This window comes from Gavialis gangeticus, unplaced genomic scaffold (assembly GCF_001723915.1).
Source record: "Gavialis gangeticus isolate Ggan-Ray unplaced genomic scaffold, GavGan_comp1, whole genome shotgun sequence".
Lineage (NCBI taxonomy): Eukaryota > Metazoa > Chordata > Crocodylia > Gavialidae > Gavialis > Gavialis gangeticus.
Window position 1 is genome coordinate 26,706,353 of NW_017729022.1, and position 17,252 is coordinate 26,723,604.

Sequence of the window (17,252 nt, forward strand, 5' to 3'; positions counted from 1 at the left end):
CCGGGGAGTCTGCAGCAAGACGCTCAAGCCCCAGGGCTGAGCAGGGGCCTGGCCCCCAAACAGCCCGCCACACCCGGCCCCGGGCAGTCACTGGCGACTGCAGACAGTTCCATGGACCAACCCCAAGCCCACGCGGGCACCGACCGTTAAACGCGTCATCAGCCCAGCCCCACTAGAACGCCGCTCTCCAGGCCCCGCCCCCAACACCCCCTCCCCATTGCCCAGCTCCAACCTCCACAGTAGCCCCGCCCCCTCGGGCGTCGCAGCCCCTGTACCGCGCCCCGTGTCACATGACACACTCGTTTGCCCTGCAATGGCAGGAGGCGGGGGCGGTGCGTCATCACGCCGCCCGGAAGTGAGGGTGACATGGGAGGGGGGAGCTGGCTGGAGGAGGAAGCCGCCGCTGCTGCCCGGCCCCCCCGGAGCTGCGCGTGGCTCCGCTGGCGCGGAGTGGGGGGCTGAGCGCAGGCGGCCCGGTGCGGCTGCGGGCGGGGCCCCCGGCGGAGCAATATGTTCAAGAGAATGGCTGAGTTTGGGCCTGACTCCGGCGGCAGAGTAAAGGTGCCGCGGGGCGGGGGTGGGTCTCGCTGCTCCCGCGAGCAGCAGCCGGGGGGCCGGGCCTGCTTGGCTTGAAGACGAGCCGGAAACTCGGGGCTCCTCGCGTTCAGGGCTGTGCTCCAGGCGGGTCTCCCTGAGCAGGGAGCCCCGCGCTTTTCCCGCTCAGACCTACCTCGAGGTCCGTTAGTGGAGGCAGCCCTGGCTTTACTGCCATGTGCCCCGAGATTCCCCAGCGCAGTCTGCGAGAGGAGAGAGAGCTGGCCAGGGGTGCTGGATCTTGCCCCGAGATTCCCCAGCGCAGTCTGCGAGAGGAGAGAGAGCTGGCCAGGGGTGCTGGATCTTGCCCCGAGATTCCCCAGCGCAGTCTGCGAGAGGAGAGAGAGCTGGCCAGGGGTGCTGGATCTTGCCCCGAGATTCCCCAGCGCAGTCTGCGAGAGGAGAGAGAGCTGGCCAGGGGTGCTGGATCTTGCCCCTCGAGCCCCAGCAGAGCGCACCCTGGTTAATCATGCTGCAGCGCTACAGGCCACGTGGGTTTTGCCCAGTGAAGCAGATCAGCCATGCAGGACACAGCCGTCCCAGCACTGCTCATCCGCCTCACTTGGTGACATCTGTTTCCAGCCAAAGGTGTGGCTCTGTCCTGTATGAGGCTGATCAGGATCAACTGTAAACCTGAACAGAATACAGGCAGTCCTTGGACTTACAACACAATTGGTTCCTGAAAACCATGTCTTAAGTCGAAACATTATAACTCAGAACCAATTTTCCCACAGGAACAATGTTATAAATGGGGGATTGGTTCCTGAACCAAGGCCCAATACCTTATTTTCACCAAAAACAACCCAGAATTTTGTACTCGATCAATCATACATTAATGCAGCTATGTTACTCATCTATTTATATTGTAAATAGAAATCATATTGATTTGGAAGGACTTCTTTGAGGTGACTTTGCTGGACTTTTTGAAGGGTTCTTGGCTGGAGTCTTCTCAGGAGTCTTGGCTGCAGGTTTTTCTGGAGTTTTTTTCTGATTTCTTAAAGTGTCTAAGGAAGTTTGAACAGATGTTCTCCAGGGAGATGCGTGACGCAGCGAACTTGTTCGCTGGTATGGCGTTGCATCAGATCAAGCACCATGAAGTCAAAACAGTTTCACTTTATAAACGTCATAAGTGCCGTTCATTGTAACTTGAAACATCTTAAGTTGAGGACTGCCTGTATAGCTGAAGTGATGGAGGCTTCTGTTTTGGGTGTGGACAGGCCCATGTTCTAGAGAAACACTTTATACCAGGGTAACTGTAATGCTGGTATGCATGATATGTCTGCCTGTACCTGGAGTCTGGGCCAGCAGACTGCAAAGTGGGATGTGAAAGGCAAACATTTCTCATCTTTTTTTAACAAGTACCATTAGCTGGTCTACAAAATTATAATTTATTTGCCTCAAAGTTCTAATGGCTGTAAGTTAAATAATTATCCATTTTAAAATTGGAACCAATGCAAATGTTTAGAATTGTTTCAGTGGAACTAAGAACAGCAGCTGTTAACTCTTGGGGCTTCTCAACACCACTTGTTTTTGTCTTTGGTTATGTGAACTCTGATCTTGTTTTATCTTTAAGGGTGTTACTATTGTGAAACCTATAGTCTATGGAAATGTTGCGCGATACTTTGGAAAGAAAAGAGAGGAAGATGGTCATACTCATCAGTGGACAGTTTACGTGAAGCCTTACAGAAATGAGGTAGAAAAAATATTGAAATAGCATGACTTGATTTAAGCTATTTGCCTTTAATTGTGACTTGCTTTCGTTAAACTACAAACACTTAGTTGTACTGAATTTTAAGCACGGTGAGATGCACTGACATGGAAGTTAAGCACCTCCATACATGTTTGCAAGGTGCAGGCCTTACATGAGTATATATAATGAATGTTACCAAATGTCAACAGAGAGAGGTTCTCAAATTATGATTGTGTAAGAGGAGAATGTGGACAGAATTCTAACAGCTTCATTTTAGTGCTACCTAATAGAGAAGCCCACCTAGAAAATATCTTAAGATTAGACCTTGTGAATACTTGCCCTTCTGAAAGCCACTTCTGAAACAAGTGAACACCTGATGGCTCAATACAGCTCCATCTGGCAGCTTCTGAAGGAGCTGCAGAAATTGCGTGGAGGTACAGGAGTTAGCTATACATACCTGCTGGCTCTGGGAAACAGTAGAAACCTTGTTTCACTCTGCAAAAGGGGTTTAACTTTGGTAAGAAAGGGTTCTGTTGTAGCAAAAGAGCTGTGGGTGGAAATGTATTCAAGGTTTTGTTGGTTTTACCCAAGCTCTAAGAAATAACCTGGGATTAAGAAAGATAATGGTAGAAGTTTGTTTGCTAAGAAAATATGTAGACTACAGTAAAAAGGAACTAGAACATCCTTAGAGAATTATAAGAACAGGGTTCACCAACTGGCGGCCCACAAGCAATTAAGGTAACACCTGCGGGTGCCAGCAGGTATAGAGGATCTCAGATGGGCCACCCCTGCAGTTTATGGCCTGTGCATTGTGTCATCTTTGGTTGCATTGAAATTGCAGAGCCCTCTTCTAGCAAAAAAAATTGTATGGGGTCTTCATAAGGGAAAACGTTGCATGATTCAGTGTGGGAGTTTGGCCCCATTAGGCTACTCGTCTCCATGTTGTGATGTAGGAGCAACAATGAGGAAAAGGGGTCTTCCCAGTGTGCTATGTAAACAGTTGAAAATCATTGACTGCACTTTCCATTTTAGGATATGTCTGCTTATGTGAAGAAAATTCAATTCAAGTTACATGAAAGCTATGGGAATCCTTTAAGAGGTAAGTTTTTTGCCCTCTGTTTTACTTGGGATGTTTCCATTAGTTATATGGAATCTAAGTCCAGGTCTGCACTACAAACTTTTGCCAGCATAACTATTTCAGCTAGGGGTATTTATGATAGCTGTGTTCACACCAAGGGGTTTGCTATGTTAATAGAAAAGAGTTCTTTCAGCTCTATTTATTTAGTTGGGGGAGGTGGTATAACAATTATGGTAGGGGAAAAAACCCTCTGTCAGTTTACAATACATCTTCACTAGTTGATTTTCCTGGTATACTTACCGTGAGAGCCCAAAGTCAGTTGTATTCATGATATTGTTTTTCCATTGCAGTTGTTACCAAACCGCCATATGAAATTACTGAAACAGGTTGGGGGGAATTTGAAATCATCATTAAGATATTTTTTATTGATCCCAATGAAAGGCCTGTAAGTATATATATATATATATATATATATATTTGGTTTTTCTTAAACTATTTTTCTTTTTTCTTGCCTGATTTATATTTATAATACTTCTGGTGTAGGGGACAGCTGATCAGAAAACTTATATTTGTTATGAAATCTCTATAGCTTCACTCTTTTATTGCTATCCTTGACTTACGACACATCTTGGAGTTACCATGTGCTAAATTTAGATGGAAAAAGAGCAACCCAAGAATGTCATACTAGATCAAACCATTGATCCATCTAGCTCAGTATGTTGTCTCTGACAGTGGTAATCTTCTGTGTGACATTTTAGGATTACAACGTTCATAGACTAATATCTAAATTTGATAACCATTTGACTGCTTTGGGGGTAGCTGCATGGATTAATTTTTAGATCACTATTAAATGATCTAATTGGGCAATTGTTCACATTGGTGCACCACAATCACAGTTGGATGACAGTGGTAGTAATGGATGGTTTAGGGAGAGCATATGAAAAGGATGCATCTAGAGCAGTGATTCTTAACTGTGGTGCTGCTGCACTCTGGGTGCCTTAAGACCATTTTAAGGGTTCCATGGAGTGCCATGCAGCGTTAGAACTGTTGTGTGCAGACACGATTCATAGGATAAACCCAGAGGTTTCAAATAGGAATCCATAATGTTAAAAACATTCTGATCAATTCCAGTCTCTTTGAATTCCTTGCAACAGAAGAATTGCTCTATTTTTCCATAGTCAAAAAAGCGTGAAAGCTTTGAGGGGGGCCTTGAGTATAATGTTGTGAACCACTGATGTAGAGTGATCTATCCCCTGCTGTACTGTCTGTGGCATCTACCATCATTAGTTTAGGGATGCATTCCTGACCATTCAGGTACATCTCTGACAGGTTACAAGTAGTTTTAAAAAAAACTTTTTTTGCCGATAGAATGTGGTAAAGATGCTTACTTGTTGAAATTGTTTTAAAATTGATTTGCATTTTGGACAAAAGGCCAGGACTGAATGATCTCAGTTTGATCATTCTTTGACCAGACAACTGTTAACATAGCTTCAGGTTAGAGAGACCTTCTCGAATCAAGCTTAGTTCCTTGTTATTGTAGGCTACCAATGCAAATAACTACAGCCTTAAATTTATCAAATAGTGTGAAAACTAGTTATGTTTTGCCCCCACTACTCCTATTGGAAGGCTGTTCCAGAATCTTACTCTTTTAATTGTTAGAAATTGTCTTTGAATTTGTAGCCCAGACTTATTTATAGCCAATTTTCTACCAAATTGTTCTTATACCAGCATTGTTTCAAGAAGGGTTACAATAGCTACGCACTTTTTTTTGAAGGATGTTTAAAGAAAGGAAAGCTTTAGTGTGGTCAAAGATATAATTGTGAGTAATAGCGTCAGCTTACTTTAATCAGGGGTGTTAAAAGTCTTGTTATGTTGACCCAAACGCTGCCAAACTGGCCACATGCACAGGGCCCATGATGTGTGCTGCACATAGCAGTGCTTTAGGATCTACACTACTGGTGGCACCTGTTACTGGACCCTTGCTCCATATGGGAGCTGCCCCAGCCCATATCAGCAGATGCCACAACAACAAGAATGGGCATCACATGCAACAACTCCTTAGAAAGGTCACCCCCACTCCCCTCTTACCGTGAGAGGGGATGATCTAGTTGATTGCCAGCTGAGAAGCAGAATTAAGTAGGTTTGAAAGGAAGGAATGGGGAAGTAGGGAAAGGGGAAAAGAAAAAGATGAAAAAAGAAAAACTGTATGGTATCTCTTATGACATAACGGGCATGTTTACACTGCACTGGCAGTATGCTCCAGCCAGGATGTTCTTGGTCATGCCCTGCCTACTTGGCTCAGTCTGATTGGGGAAAACACGAAAATGTGCCCATGAGGCGGTTGGCAAGACCTGTATCTTTAGTGTGCTAAAGAGAAGCTACTGTGGACAGCCACACATTTCCAGGTTTGGAGCATGCTGTTGAAAGAGGGTGAGCAGGACATGGTCAGGACTGTTCTAATCAGATCACATGATGTGGGTAGAAAGCACCAGTGTTCTGTTTTATTATTCAAAGCATGGCATTGTGGAGTATGCAGCAGGGATATACCACCCAAAACAGCTTGAGAACTACTGATCTAACCCTTTAGGAGGCTGATCCTATTAGGAAGCATTTTTGTTGCAGGGGTCATGTTCTGCATGAGCTATGTGGTCTTTCTGGTCCTTTATCGGTTTGATTAATTTTTAAAAGGAGGTAGCAATTAGAACAGCATTAAGTGTGTTGTTTTACTTTTTAGGGCATTTTGCCTGTTGAGCGAGATTTGATCTCGGGGTAACTTAGTTCAGTAGATTAACTGAATTCAGTATTTAGTGGCTTACTCTGGTTAAAGTTCAAAGTAGGATTAATGTTGTATTCTCATAACTTTAAAAAAAATCTGCACACTTATGCAACAAGAAGAGCTAGTGCCAATTAATTCCATTGTCGATGATAACCTTTGATTGATTTTCTTGAACTGCTCTGAAGTCTGTTAAAGTTAATAAATTTTCTTTGTGCAGGTAACTTTGTATCATTTGCTGAAGCTGTTTCAATCTGATACCAATGCAATACTGGGGAAGAAAACTGTGGTTTCTGAATTTTATGATGAAATGGTAAGAAAAAACATCACCTTTACATTTTTTTAAAAATTTTATTTTAGAGTAGGACTAAGAGGTGTCTCTTTCTTCCTTAGATATTTCAAGATCCTACTGCTATGATGCAGCAACTGTTGACAACCTCTCGTCAGCTGACACTAGGAGCTTACAAACATGAGACTGAGTGTAAGTGCCAAATAACAATTCCAAGAGTACATATGTGATTTTTTTTTCAGAACTTTTATAATTCTTGTTTTTAACATTCCTTAAGAATGCACACAGTAAAATTATCTTGGTCTACTGCTGCTAAGTGGAATTCTATATAGAGATCTATGTGTATCTTTTGAGAAGGGTCCTTGTACACTTGTAGTCCAGTCTATTAACGTGCAGGTATATTGTATGTATTTTAAGTTCTTCAGGGTTTTGGATTGGGGGGGCAGTGTTTAATTGTTTACTTCTAACAAATTTACTCTGAAGATTGATGCAAATATGTATCCCTGGTGTTACTTAATTGGAATCAAGGAATACATAAAGTATTAATTTGGCTCAACTGATTTGAGAGATTAGCTGTTTATCTTAAACAGATATCTTTGTTTTACCTTAAACAGCAATAACACTTTAAAACATGGAAATCCATGAGACAGAGCCTTTGTATGAATTGCTTTCCCATCTTGCAGTTCTTTGCTTGCTTTGTAACAACCCTGAAATGAAGGAAATCAAAATGAAAATACTTTATTAATGAGTTTGAATGGTAGTGTCCTGTCTCTTAGATTTTAAATCCTCTCTCTTTTTATTTTCTTCACTTGGGGTCAGTAACGTATGGCCTGTGGGCCAGCTTTGACCTGTGGATCCAGGTGGCTTTGCCTCCACTTGTGACAACAACTATGTCAGGACAGAGCAGCTAGGAGATGTACCAGAGCCAGGCAGCTTCCAGCTGTGCTTGCATCCCCACACCTCTTCTCTGTGTCCAGAAAGCATGGAAAAGTGCCTGACCCCTGTGCAGGTGTAGACAAAGCCCTGCTGCTGACATACCAAAAAAGACCCCCTTCTTGGCCTATCATGATGATATTTTTCTATTTTGCAGTTTTTAATTTAGTTGGATAGTTGTTTTTCTTTGTTTGTTTTTTTTAAAATATGCAGCATTTAAGTAAATTATGGAGTTGAGATGGCTATATACCTATGTCTACCAGAAGTATAAATTACTACAATTTTATAGAGGTTTTCCTATGATCAGGGGTATCAAAGATCTGGCCCACAGAATCTCATTGTGCTTACCCACAAATATACCCATGAAACTAAATACCAAGTAGAAGTTTCTTTGGAGTATGGACTCTGTTAATTTTAATGTTAACACAAATGGATACATTGGTGGGAGTAGCATGCTTGTACAGTGGTACAGAATGCATGTTATCTGTACATATTTCTGTTGCTGCTACCAGCATAAAAAGAGGAAGAGTGGGGGATGTTTGTGTTTTCTTACAATCTTGCACATAAGCTGAAAAGATGAGTCAAGCCCCTTCATCAGGTTTCAGTAGGATACTTGTAAAGTCTGCTTCTGTGCCACGGGGCTCCAAAATATGTACAATAATTACTGTGAACAGGGATTGCTTACACCCGAAGAATATGTGTTGAAGCATCAGTCTTCAGTACCTCCAGAGTTTCCACTTTCTTATCAGTATCACCTTGATTTATTTGGCTCTATCTCCATATATTGTTTTTGCTCTGAAAAGGTATTTGTGAAATGCAGTTCTTTAAAACTGGCAGAGCAAATCTGTTTAGTGTACAAGTAGAATTATTTTGGCATACCCCTGTGAATTTGAAATGGGATCTGAGAATTCTTCTGAGCTTATACCCAGTCTTCCAGGCCAGAATTGGCTTTGTACCTTTGTGAATTCTTAAATATTCTGTGTAATATCAGTTTTACAGTATACTACAAGTATTTTCCTTTGTCACCACCCCAGTTGCAGATCTTGAAGTTAAAACCAGAGAAAAGCTGGAAGCTGCCAAAAAGAAAACCAGTTTTGAAATAGCTGAGCTTAAAGAGAGATTAAAAGCAAGCCGTGAAACTATCAACTGTTTGAAGAACGAAATTAGGAAACTTGAAGAAGATGATCAGTCTAAAGATATCTAACAAGCATCAACTTGATAAAGACATTACACTGAAACTTAAGGGACTTTGATTCTGGAATCACATTAACACTTTCTCTCTCTCTTTTGTGGAGGGAACTACATACAGTTTCATTAATGAATTTCATTTGAAAAATGTGGGATTTAGCTTTATACATGAGCAAATAAAATTACACTTTTGTAGCTTAAAATGCTGTGGATATTTTGCAATATTTTAAAGCAAGTTTCTGAGATGAAACTTTTAAAAAAAATAATTAAATTCAGTATGGTAACTTTGTAGGAAGACTTGATAGCTTATTGTGGTTTTTTTCTTTTTACAGTAACATTAAATTATCAAACTGGAGTGTTTTTTTTTCCATATATGATTGAAGACGCATACTTAGACATACAAACAACATGTTTACTTTTAAGGAATTTAAAATCCTTATTGTTGGCCTCACAAGAGTAGTATCTTTTGACTCAAAAACAGCAGTTAGAATCTTTGGTATGCAGGTGGCTTAAGTGTCAGTCATGGATTCCAGCACTTCTTTGTTTGGTATTGCTATAGGGAAAAGGCGGACCCTAAAGACTCAGAAAGATGACATTCTTTGAACTAGCTGTTCTATATTACAAATGGCACAGCAGTCCCACATCTACTTCTTATTTGGAGATATGAGGTTTTTCTGTACATTTATAAGTCAGTTTGCTGTAATTTGTGTTTTGCAGGTGTTTAATTTAACACAATAAAATCATGAAGAAGTAGGACTGGACGGGACCTCTAGAGGTCAACTAGTTCAACCCCTGCTTCAGGCAAGATCATCCCTATCCAAACCATCCCAGACACGTATAACCTAAGCTCTACATAATACTACTGTCATCCCTGACAACACAGACCTAACACCCTAACTGGTCACAGATCAAGCAGGGGAATCACAGCAGCTGATGTTCTGCTTCTATGAAATGTCAATATATGCTCAAGAGATCCCAGATAGAGGGCCATCCCCTTGCTACAGAAGAAGGCAAAAAACCCAAGTCTCTACCAATCTGACCATGGGGTAAAATTCCTTGACCCTGATAGGAGGGACAAGACCCTTTAGCCAGAACCTCTGGCTTTGGTCCCAGCAGGAGCATTGACACACCCCAGTTAAAGTCTACAACCTTGGCTGTAGCCAATACCCAATACCTCTGGGCAAGGCTTAAAAACACTCTGACATAGCAGAAAAGGTGGGGGTGGAGGAAGCAACCAGCAAAGCCCAGAAGCATGGGAAATGTCATAGTAGAACATAAGCATTGCTGGGCCTAGATCATCCCTGACCGGTGGCTGTGCAGCCTCTTGAATACCTGGCCATGTGCTACTTGGATTGGGGGAAATGAGGTGGGGAGGCCAGGCAGGGATGGCCTCAAGTTCACTGCCCAAGGATGGCAAAGTGTAGTGTCCCAAAGCAGAGCGATAGGTGCTTGCTGCCTGGTACATTACAGCAGTGGACCTAGGGCAGGGGCATTGGGGCAGCAGCCCCAGGCACTGACTTGTGGGGATGGAAGTAAAATAGCTGCTTCCACAGCTGCATAATCTTGTCAGCAGCCTGATAGTAGTAGCCAGATGGCATCTCTGCCCTGGATCTCGGCATCCCTATTATGCCTCTGTGGCATCATGGAGTGCTGATGCAAAGTGAGGAGGTGAATATCAACAGTATTGAAGACTGGCAAGGTCGGAACTTGCTGAGTCTGTCTTTGCACAATGCGAGCAGGAGGAAAGCATGAATGCAGTCCCCCACTACCACAAATTATGCAGTTGAGTTTTCTGCATTTGGGAAATAGCAGTGGTCAGCACACTTAGAATACAAGAGATAAGCCTCACCCTGAGAGAACCTTTTTTTTTTTAATTTCATTTCAAAGGCCAAATCAGTTCCAAATTCTATTGGGCAAGGTCCAAGTAGTCAAGTTCCAAATTTTTACTGAGCAGAGAGATCAGTCATTCAAGTTTGTGTGTGTGGCTCTAACACCAGGCAAGTATCCTCCCTCCCAAACCCACCAGTCTTGGGCTTTGGATGCTCCCCAAATCCATGGCATCCTATGTACAAGCAGCAAGGATGGAGGCCTTGGGGGTTCAAATGTTTCTTAGGCTTACTCCTAGCCAGAAGGCTGAGGAGTAAGCTATCGGGGAAACGAAAATGCAATCCCCCATTGGCACAAAACTGCAGTCAAGGTTTCCACATTTGGGGAAATGTTTACTGATGTGTGCTTTTTGAGCTGGATTGCCATGAGAACTTGGAATTTGGTTCACCAAAAATGATTGCTAATGAATAATGCTGTGCTGGATTCATCACAGAGGATGATGTGCCAGCAGAAGATGCATCTGGAATGCAGGAATATGATAAACAGTTTCAAGGGTGCACGAATGGGGTATACGAAAAGTGGTCGTTCCTCAAGGACACAATCCTTGAAGCACAAAAAACCATTCCCACGAAGAGGAAAGGTAGCAGAAGGGCTGGCAAGCCCTCCTGGCTCAACAGGGACATCACGGTCCTCTTGAAAAAGAAAAAAGAGGCATACACACAGTGGAAGCTAGGGACAGTCCTCAAGGAAGACTATACAACAGTGATCCGCACTTGTAGGGAAATGATTAGGAAAGCTAAGGTGGCGACTGACTTTAAGTTAGCCAAGGGAATCAAAGACAATAAGAAGTCCTTCTTTAGGTATGTAGGGAGGAGAAGGGAAACTAATACAAACGTGAGGCCCCTGCTTAACACCTCAGGACAACTGGTAACAGACACTTGGGAAAAAACTGAACTCCTGAATGCCCACTTTGCTTTAATATTTCACTGGACCAAGGGGAAAGACAAGCAAGATAAGGATCACAGGGGTTATGGTGGGAATGACAGCCTTCCCACTGTGGATTCTGAGCTGGTGCAAAACCAACTAGAAAAGCTAGACATTTATAAGTCAGCAGGACCAGGTGGACTTCACCCGAGCTGGCTGAGGTTATTGCGGAACCCCTGGGAAAACTGTTTCAGAAACTGTGGCACACAGGGGAGATCCCTGAGGATTGGAAGAGGGCCAACATTGTGCCCATCTTCAAGAACGGGAAGAGGGAGGACCTGGGCAACTATAGGCCAATCAGCCTAACCTCCATCCCAGGGAAGATCCTGGAAAAACTCATTAAAGAATTTATGTGTGATATGCTCGTTGAGGGTAAGATTCTGAACAACAGCCAGCATAGCTTTGTCACAGGTAGGTCTTGTTTTACCAATCTCATCTCCTTCTATGAACAAGTCTCTCGCCACCTGGATACAGGAGAGAAGGTTGACGTTATAAACCTAGGCTTCCAAAAGGCTTTTGATCTAGTATCCCGTGATATCCTTGTGGAAAAATAGGAAGATTGTGGGCTTAACTGCTCAACAGTTCAGTGGCTGCATGGTAGGACCCAGAGAGTTTTCATGAACAGATCTGTGTTGTCCTGGTGAGAAGTGGCCAGTGTTGTCCCTCAGGGGTTCATGCTTAGACCAGTGGTTTTCAACATCTTTATCAATGATTGGATGTGGGGGTGAAAAGCTCGCTGGCCATGTTTGCAGACAACACCAAGTTATGAAGCAGTGTGGTCACATCAGAAGATAGGTTGCAGATATAGGTGGACCTGATCAGACTGGAGAGTTGGGCAGACTAGAACCAGATGAAGTTCAACACTCAGAAGTGTAAGGTGCTCCATCTGGGGGCAAACAATCCACATGCCTACAGGCTTGGTGGCGACGATTTGACTTGCACTGTGGCCGAAGGGAACCTAGGAGTAGGATCAACCATCTCATGAACATGAGCCAGCAGTGCGATGCTGTGGCCAGCAGGGCAAACAACACTCTAGCATGCATTAACCATTGCATCTCATGCAAAACTAAGGAAGTAATACTCCTACTGTACTCAGCACTGGTGAGACCGCAGTTGGAGTACTGCATCCAGTTCTGGGCGCCACACTTCAACAAGGATGTGGAAAATCTTGAGAGGGTCCAGAGAAGAGTCACCTGTATGATCAGGGACTTGCAAGACAAGCCAGAGGAGGAGAGGCTGAGGGACTTGGGCCTCTTCAGCCTACATAAGAGAAGGCTGAGAGGGGACTTGGTAGCGGCTTACTGCTACATCAGGGGAGTACATCAAGAACTCAGTGAACAGCTATTCACCAGGGCACCCCTGGGGAAGACCAGGAGCAATGGATACAAACTCCCAGAAGGCCGCTTTAGGCTCAATTCCAGGAAAAACTCCTTCACAGTTAGGGTGTCCAGACTGTGGAATAAACTCCCTCCACTGGTGATGCAGTCACTTAACCTGGAAATCTTCAAAAGGAGACTGGACAGTCACCTCACTGGGGTCACTTTACCCCAGTTGTCTTTTCCTGCCTAGTGCAGGAGTACTGCACCTGATGATCTACAAAGTCGCTTCCAGGCCCTAACAATCTATGAATCTATAAGGTCTAGGCATCTAGCCATCACCTCTTATACCAAGTGATATCAATTTTGATGCATCTCTGTCAGGGAACCTTGCCCTGCTGCAGCAATATTCATACCACCACAAAGCAAAAGAGATGATGACAGTAATTAGGAGCTCCAAATGTCCTCCTTTGCACCTGTCAGACCTTCTGATGCTCCCAAAACATTGCATACCCTTCAGCTTTTCTTGGCTTAACAAGGTGTAGTTGATTACTTAGTCATTCCATTTTGCAGAATTTTTAATAGTGAATGTATATAAGGGGACCAAACAAAATCTATTTTAGTCCTTTTGTAATCACGTTTCATTTATAGTAAGCACTCAGATGTTTTTCCTGTAGAAAAATAAACAGTAAATGAACATTAAACACAATATACTGTGGGCATTCTTCTTCATAGTAAGTATCAAAAATCATTCTTTTTTGTCTCTGACATGTACAATATATGTAAGGAAGTAGTGAATGACTATCCATGAGTGACTGATCTATCTCATCAGAACAAGAAAATATGGCTAATGACTGATGATTTGTAACACATTGATATTTAATTGTCATTAGAGAGGAATTGGCCTTATGTACTTACTGAAGTTTTAGTTACCTATAAACTATAGGCTTAAACAAAGGCAGAGCCATATTAAAGGGCCAGGTTCAAACTGTAGTTTTAGATTCAAACTTAGGTAGCACCAGAACTCTGGATCTAAACAGCCCTGGTTTCAAAATCCAAACACTGCTAATATTTTTGAGGGAAGAAACTAGTAGATGGGGTTTGGAATTTTTTTGACTCTTCTTGGAAAATGCTCAGTTGTTGAATCCAGATTGTTTCACTGTTAGTGTTGACCAGCTTCCAGTGAAACAGGCTGGATTCCAAGAGAACTTCTGAAGGGTTTCCAGCTTCCTCACCTTGTGGGCTATTTCCTGGCTCTTGGCTTCTGTGGTGAACTGCTACATGCACTGTTCCAGAGCTGGGGAACCACAGCTTTCCTGTTCCCTGCTTCCTGCACTGGAGCCAGGGCTGTGGAAGCCACAACACAGAGTGTTTGGGGTTTCTGAGCTATTACCCTCCTGAGTATTAATGCCTGCTTCTGTGTTCCCTCCTTCCCCACCACCCCAGCAGGGCAATCAGATCAGGGAGATCTTGGTAACTGTGCAGGGTGGTGACCCAGCTGTTGTGGACCTTCTCTGTGCACCCTTAAGAGTGGGCCATTGTGGATGCTATACAATATACATGATCATCTGCTCCATGCACTTGTACCCTGGCCTTCCAATTATAATTTGAACTCTTTTATAAGTATAGGGTCATTCTTGTTGAGGTGGGGAAAAGATACCAATGTAATTGGAACAATATTGTATTTCTGTCCTATACTAATACCACAACTATTGCATCAATAGAAAACTAAGCCTTAAACATGGAGGCAGGAGTTAGTATCCCTATAACCTTAGGTCTGTAGCTTGATCTTTTTTTTTTTTTTTACTTCTAAGGTGATCAGCACTTCTTGTCCCTTTTTTTTCTACTTTTTAAATTTCCTTTCTGCTTTCTTGTAAGAAAAAATGGATATAACACAGTCTTTACAGTGGGTCACTCAATCAACACTAAACAAGAAAAAATACTTGTGGTAAGAATCTGTTCTGAGCAGCTGTTAACTCTGAAGAGAACTAGAATGAGAAGCTTTCATATTGCACAGTTTTGCCTCTTTCTTCCTTACCAGAAAATACTTCTGCACATAAACAAAGCAATGCTTGAGTTCAACTGTATTAGGAACAGTCACTCTGCTCAAAATAGGTGATAACATTTCTCTATGGCTAGAAACAGATGTTGCCAAATAGAGCGATTCAGCTGTTCTGTAATGTGTCATGGCACACCTGATTCACTTCACTGGGCCAAATACACATATCCCCCGTCCCAACTTTGATGATGTGGGACAAAGAGCGACATGATCTCCCCACTTTCCCTGCTGCCCCAGATCTGTACCATGGGTCTAGGGCAGTGAGGAAAAGGAGGTTTTCTCCTTTCCAGCCAGCCTTATGGACCTGACTAAGTGGAGAAACACTTTTCCCCAGACCCATGGCCCAGGTCTGGAGCAGCAAGGAAAGCACCACGAGGTAATAGACATCCACTGCAATAAAGCAGCAGAGTTTATTGCTACCTTTAATTATGCCACTGATTTTCCTGTCATCTGGTGCAACAAAGCGTATGGGCAGGATATCTGTTAGGTCTGCATTTGTGCCACCTTAAAAATGTTTAAGGCGGCAGAAATGAGAAATTAGATGGCATCTGTTTCCACCCTATGAGAATCAAAGGAACCAAGCATGATGACTTTTGCTAGATCGTTAAAGCAAACTGTCTTTCAAAAGTGTCAGCAATTGTATAAGTTCATATCTACCTTATCTACACACAGTTGCAAGCCAAAATACAAATTGCTGTGCAGTTTGCTATTAACAATATATGCCTATATATCCCTAAGCTAGGATATACACAAAGTGGACATGCAGTAGCACGGACAAAATATTTAATGAAAATCAGCTTCTTAAAAACCAAGATGTTTGGATCGGGGTGGAGCAGGGCATACTGGGACATGCAGACTGCCTGACCTGCATTGCCTCAAGAAAGCAGCTGTGGATTATGTTGCCAGAGACTGTATTTTGGCCACCCCTGATTAAGATGTTTTTCATGTTATTCCAGACGAACAGTTATGGTTCATGATTGCTGGGGATTTAAGTAGTAGCTATTTATATGATTTAGTCTGACTTTCTATCTTCAGACAGTGCCTGCACCCTGAATTATAATGATGAGACAGATTGATTTAATGTCTCGAGGAGGAGGAGAAAGTTATGCTACAGGTTGAATTTCATCTCATTGAGATGCACAGTAATTTAGTCTAGGTAACTGTCTAGCACAGAAGCTTCAGGCTGCATTTAAATTAATCCTTCGGTGGGCCGGATGAAGTGGTTAATCTTAGCTATATTCATAGGCAAAATATGTAGGGCTGAGATAAACAGGCACTGTAAGTGTTACCAGTTTAACCCAGTCTACTGTTTTACCTGTTTATCAACCATTACTTTATAGCAAAGGGCAATTTGCCATTTCTATCACAAAACTCATTTTTTAAAAGAGTTAAGTCAGGATTTTTAATTCACATCACACCTCCTTGGATGTGCATTGCTTTACCATTTACTACTTTGGACCATTTGTCACCATCCCCTTCAGATCCACTTTAAGCCTGAGATGTAACTTCCATCACCATTTTCCTCACTAAGTATAACAAGGTTCAAAAAAGGTATTAGACAAATTCTTGGAGTACTGGTCCATTGAGAGATCTTAATTAGTCAAGGATGTGTATCCTCTGACATTTTTAACCCAATGGTGGCTGATACCACAGAGGGTATGTCAGGGGTGGATGGTATTAGAAATGCTCTGTGCATATACTTTCCTTCTAAAGCAGCTACCCTCTAAAGCAGTGACTATTTGCTGCTGTCAGAGATCAGATACTGAGCTAGATGCTGTTTAATGTGCTTTGTCTATTTAGCTCTTGTATGGCAATACTAAGCTATCTACAGCAGTTTTCTTTGGAGCTTTCTCTTCAGGTTGCCATGAGCTTCCCTGAAAACTGCATGGATGTTTAATTTAAAGGTTTATTCAAAGAATTCTTCTGGTTGCAGGTGGAAATGGGGATGGATTGATTATTAGGTCATTCTCTATTGACTTACAATCTTCATTCTCAAAAACCTGAAGTCCCTTTTGTTTTCATATATTTATTGGTAGAAGCCATTTTAGAATAATGGTCCCCAGTTCCTCAAATGGGAATACAATTTCAACAGTGCTTTGGGTTGTTCTTTCAACAGCAGGTGGCAGCTGTGTGATACATTTCTCTTAGCCTAAATAGTGAGTTAATAGTTGGGTTTTGAGGAGAGAGGATTTTATAATGAAAGTGGTTTGTGCATGTTTTGTTTTGGGGAAAAAAGGGTAATAAGCAGTGATGAGTATCTAAGAGTCTGTGTCAGTACGAAAAAACCCCAAAACAATACTCTTGATTCAAATTGTTTATGATTAATTTTCTCAGCATTCTCTTTTGGACAATTTGCCATAATCTTCATGCCTTGACAACATTTTATTGTTGTTACCTTTTACATTAGTTCATATTTCTATGCAATTAATATATGCATATACTGTTCAAATCTTTATCCTTCAGCATCTTGAAGGTATGATCATCAGCATTTGCTTGATTGGGGTGGATAACTGAACTAAAC

At 42.5% G+C, this 17,252-nt stretch overlaps 1 protein-coding gene across 1 annotated transcript; it reads left to right on the plus strand.

Moving 5' to 3' along the window:
- Positions 1-444: 444 nt before the first annotated feature.
- Positions 445-8,748, plus strand: YEATS4 (YEATS domain containing 4). Its single transcript, XM_019514711.1, has 7 exons — positions 445-561; positions 2,168-2,287; positions 3,317-3,383; positions 3,713-3,807; positions 6,356-6,448; positions 6,529-6,616; positions 8,392-8,748. Exons 1-7 carry the CDS (start codon positions 511-513, stop codon positions 8,559-8,561), a joined length of 684 nt encoding a protein of 227 aa, XP_019370256.1. The 5' UTR covers positions 445-510; the 3' UTR covers positions 8,562-8,748.
- Positions 8,749-17,252: the final 8,504 nt, after the last annotated feature.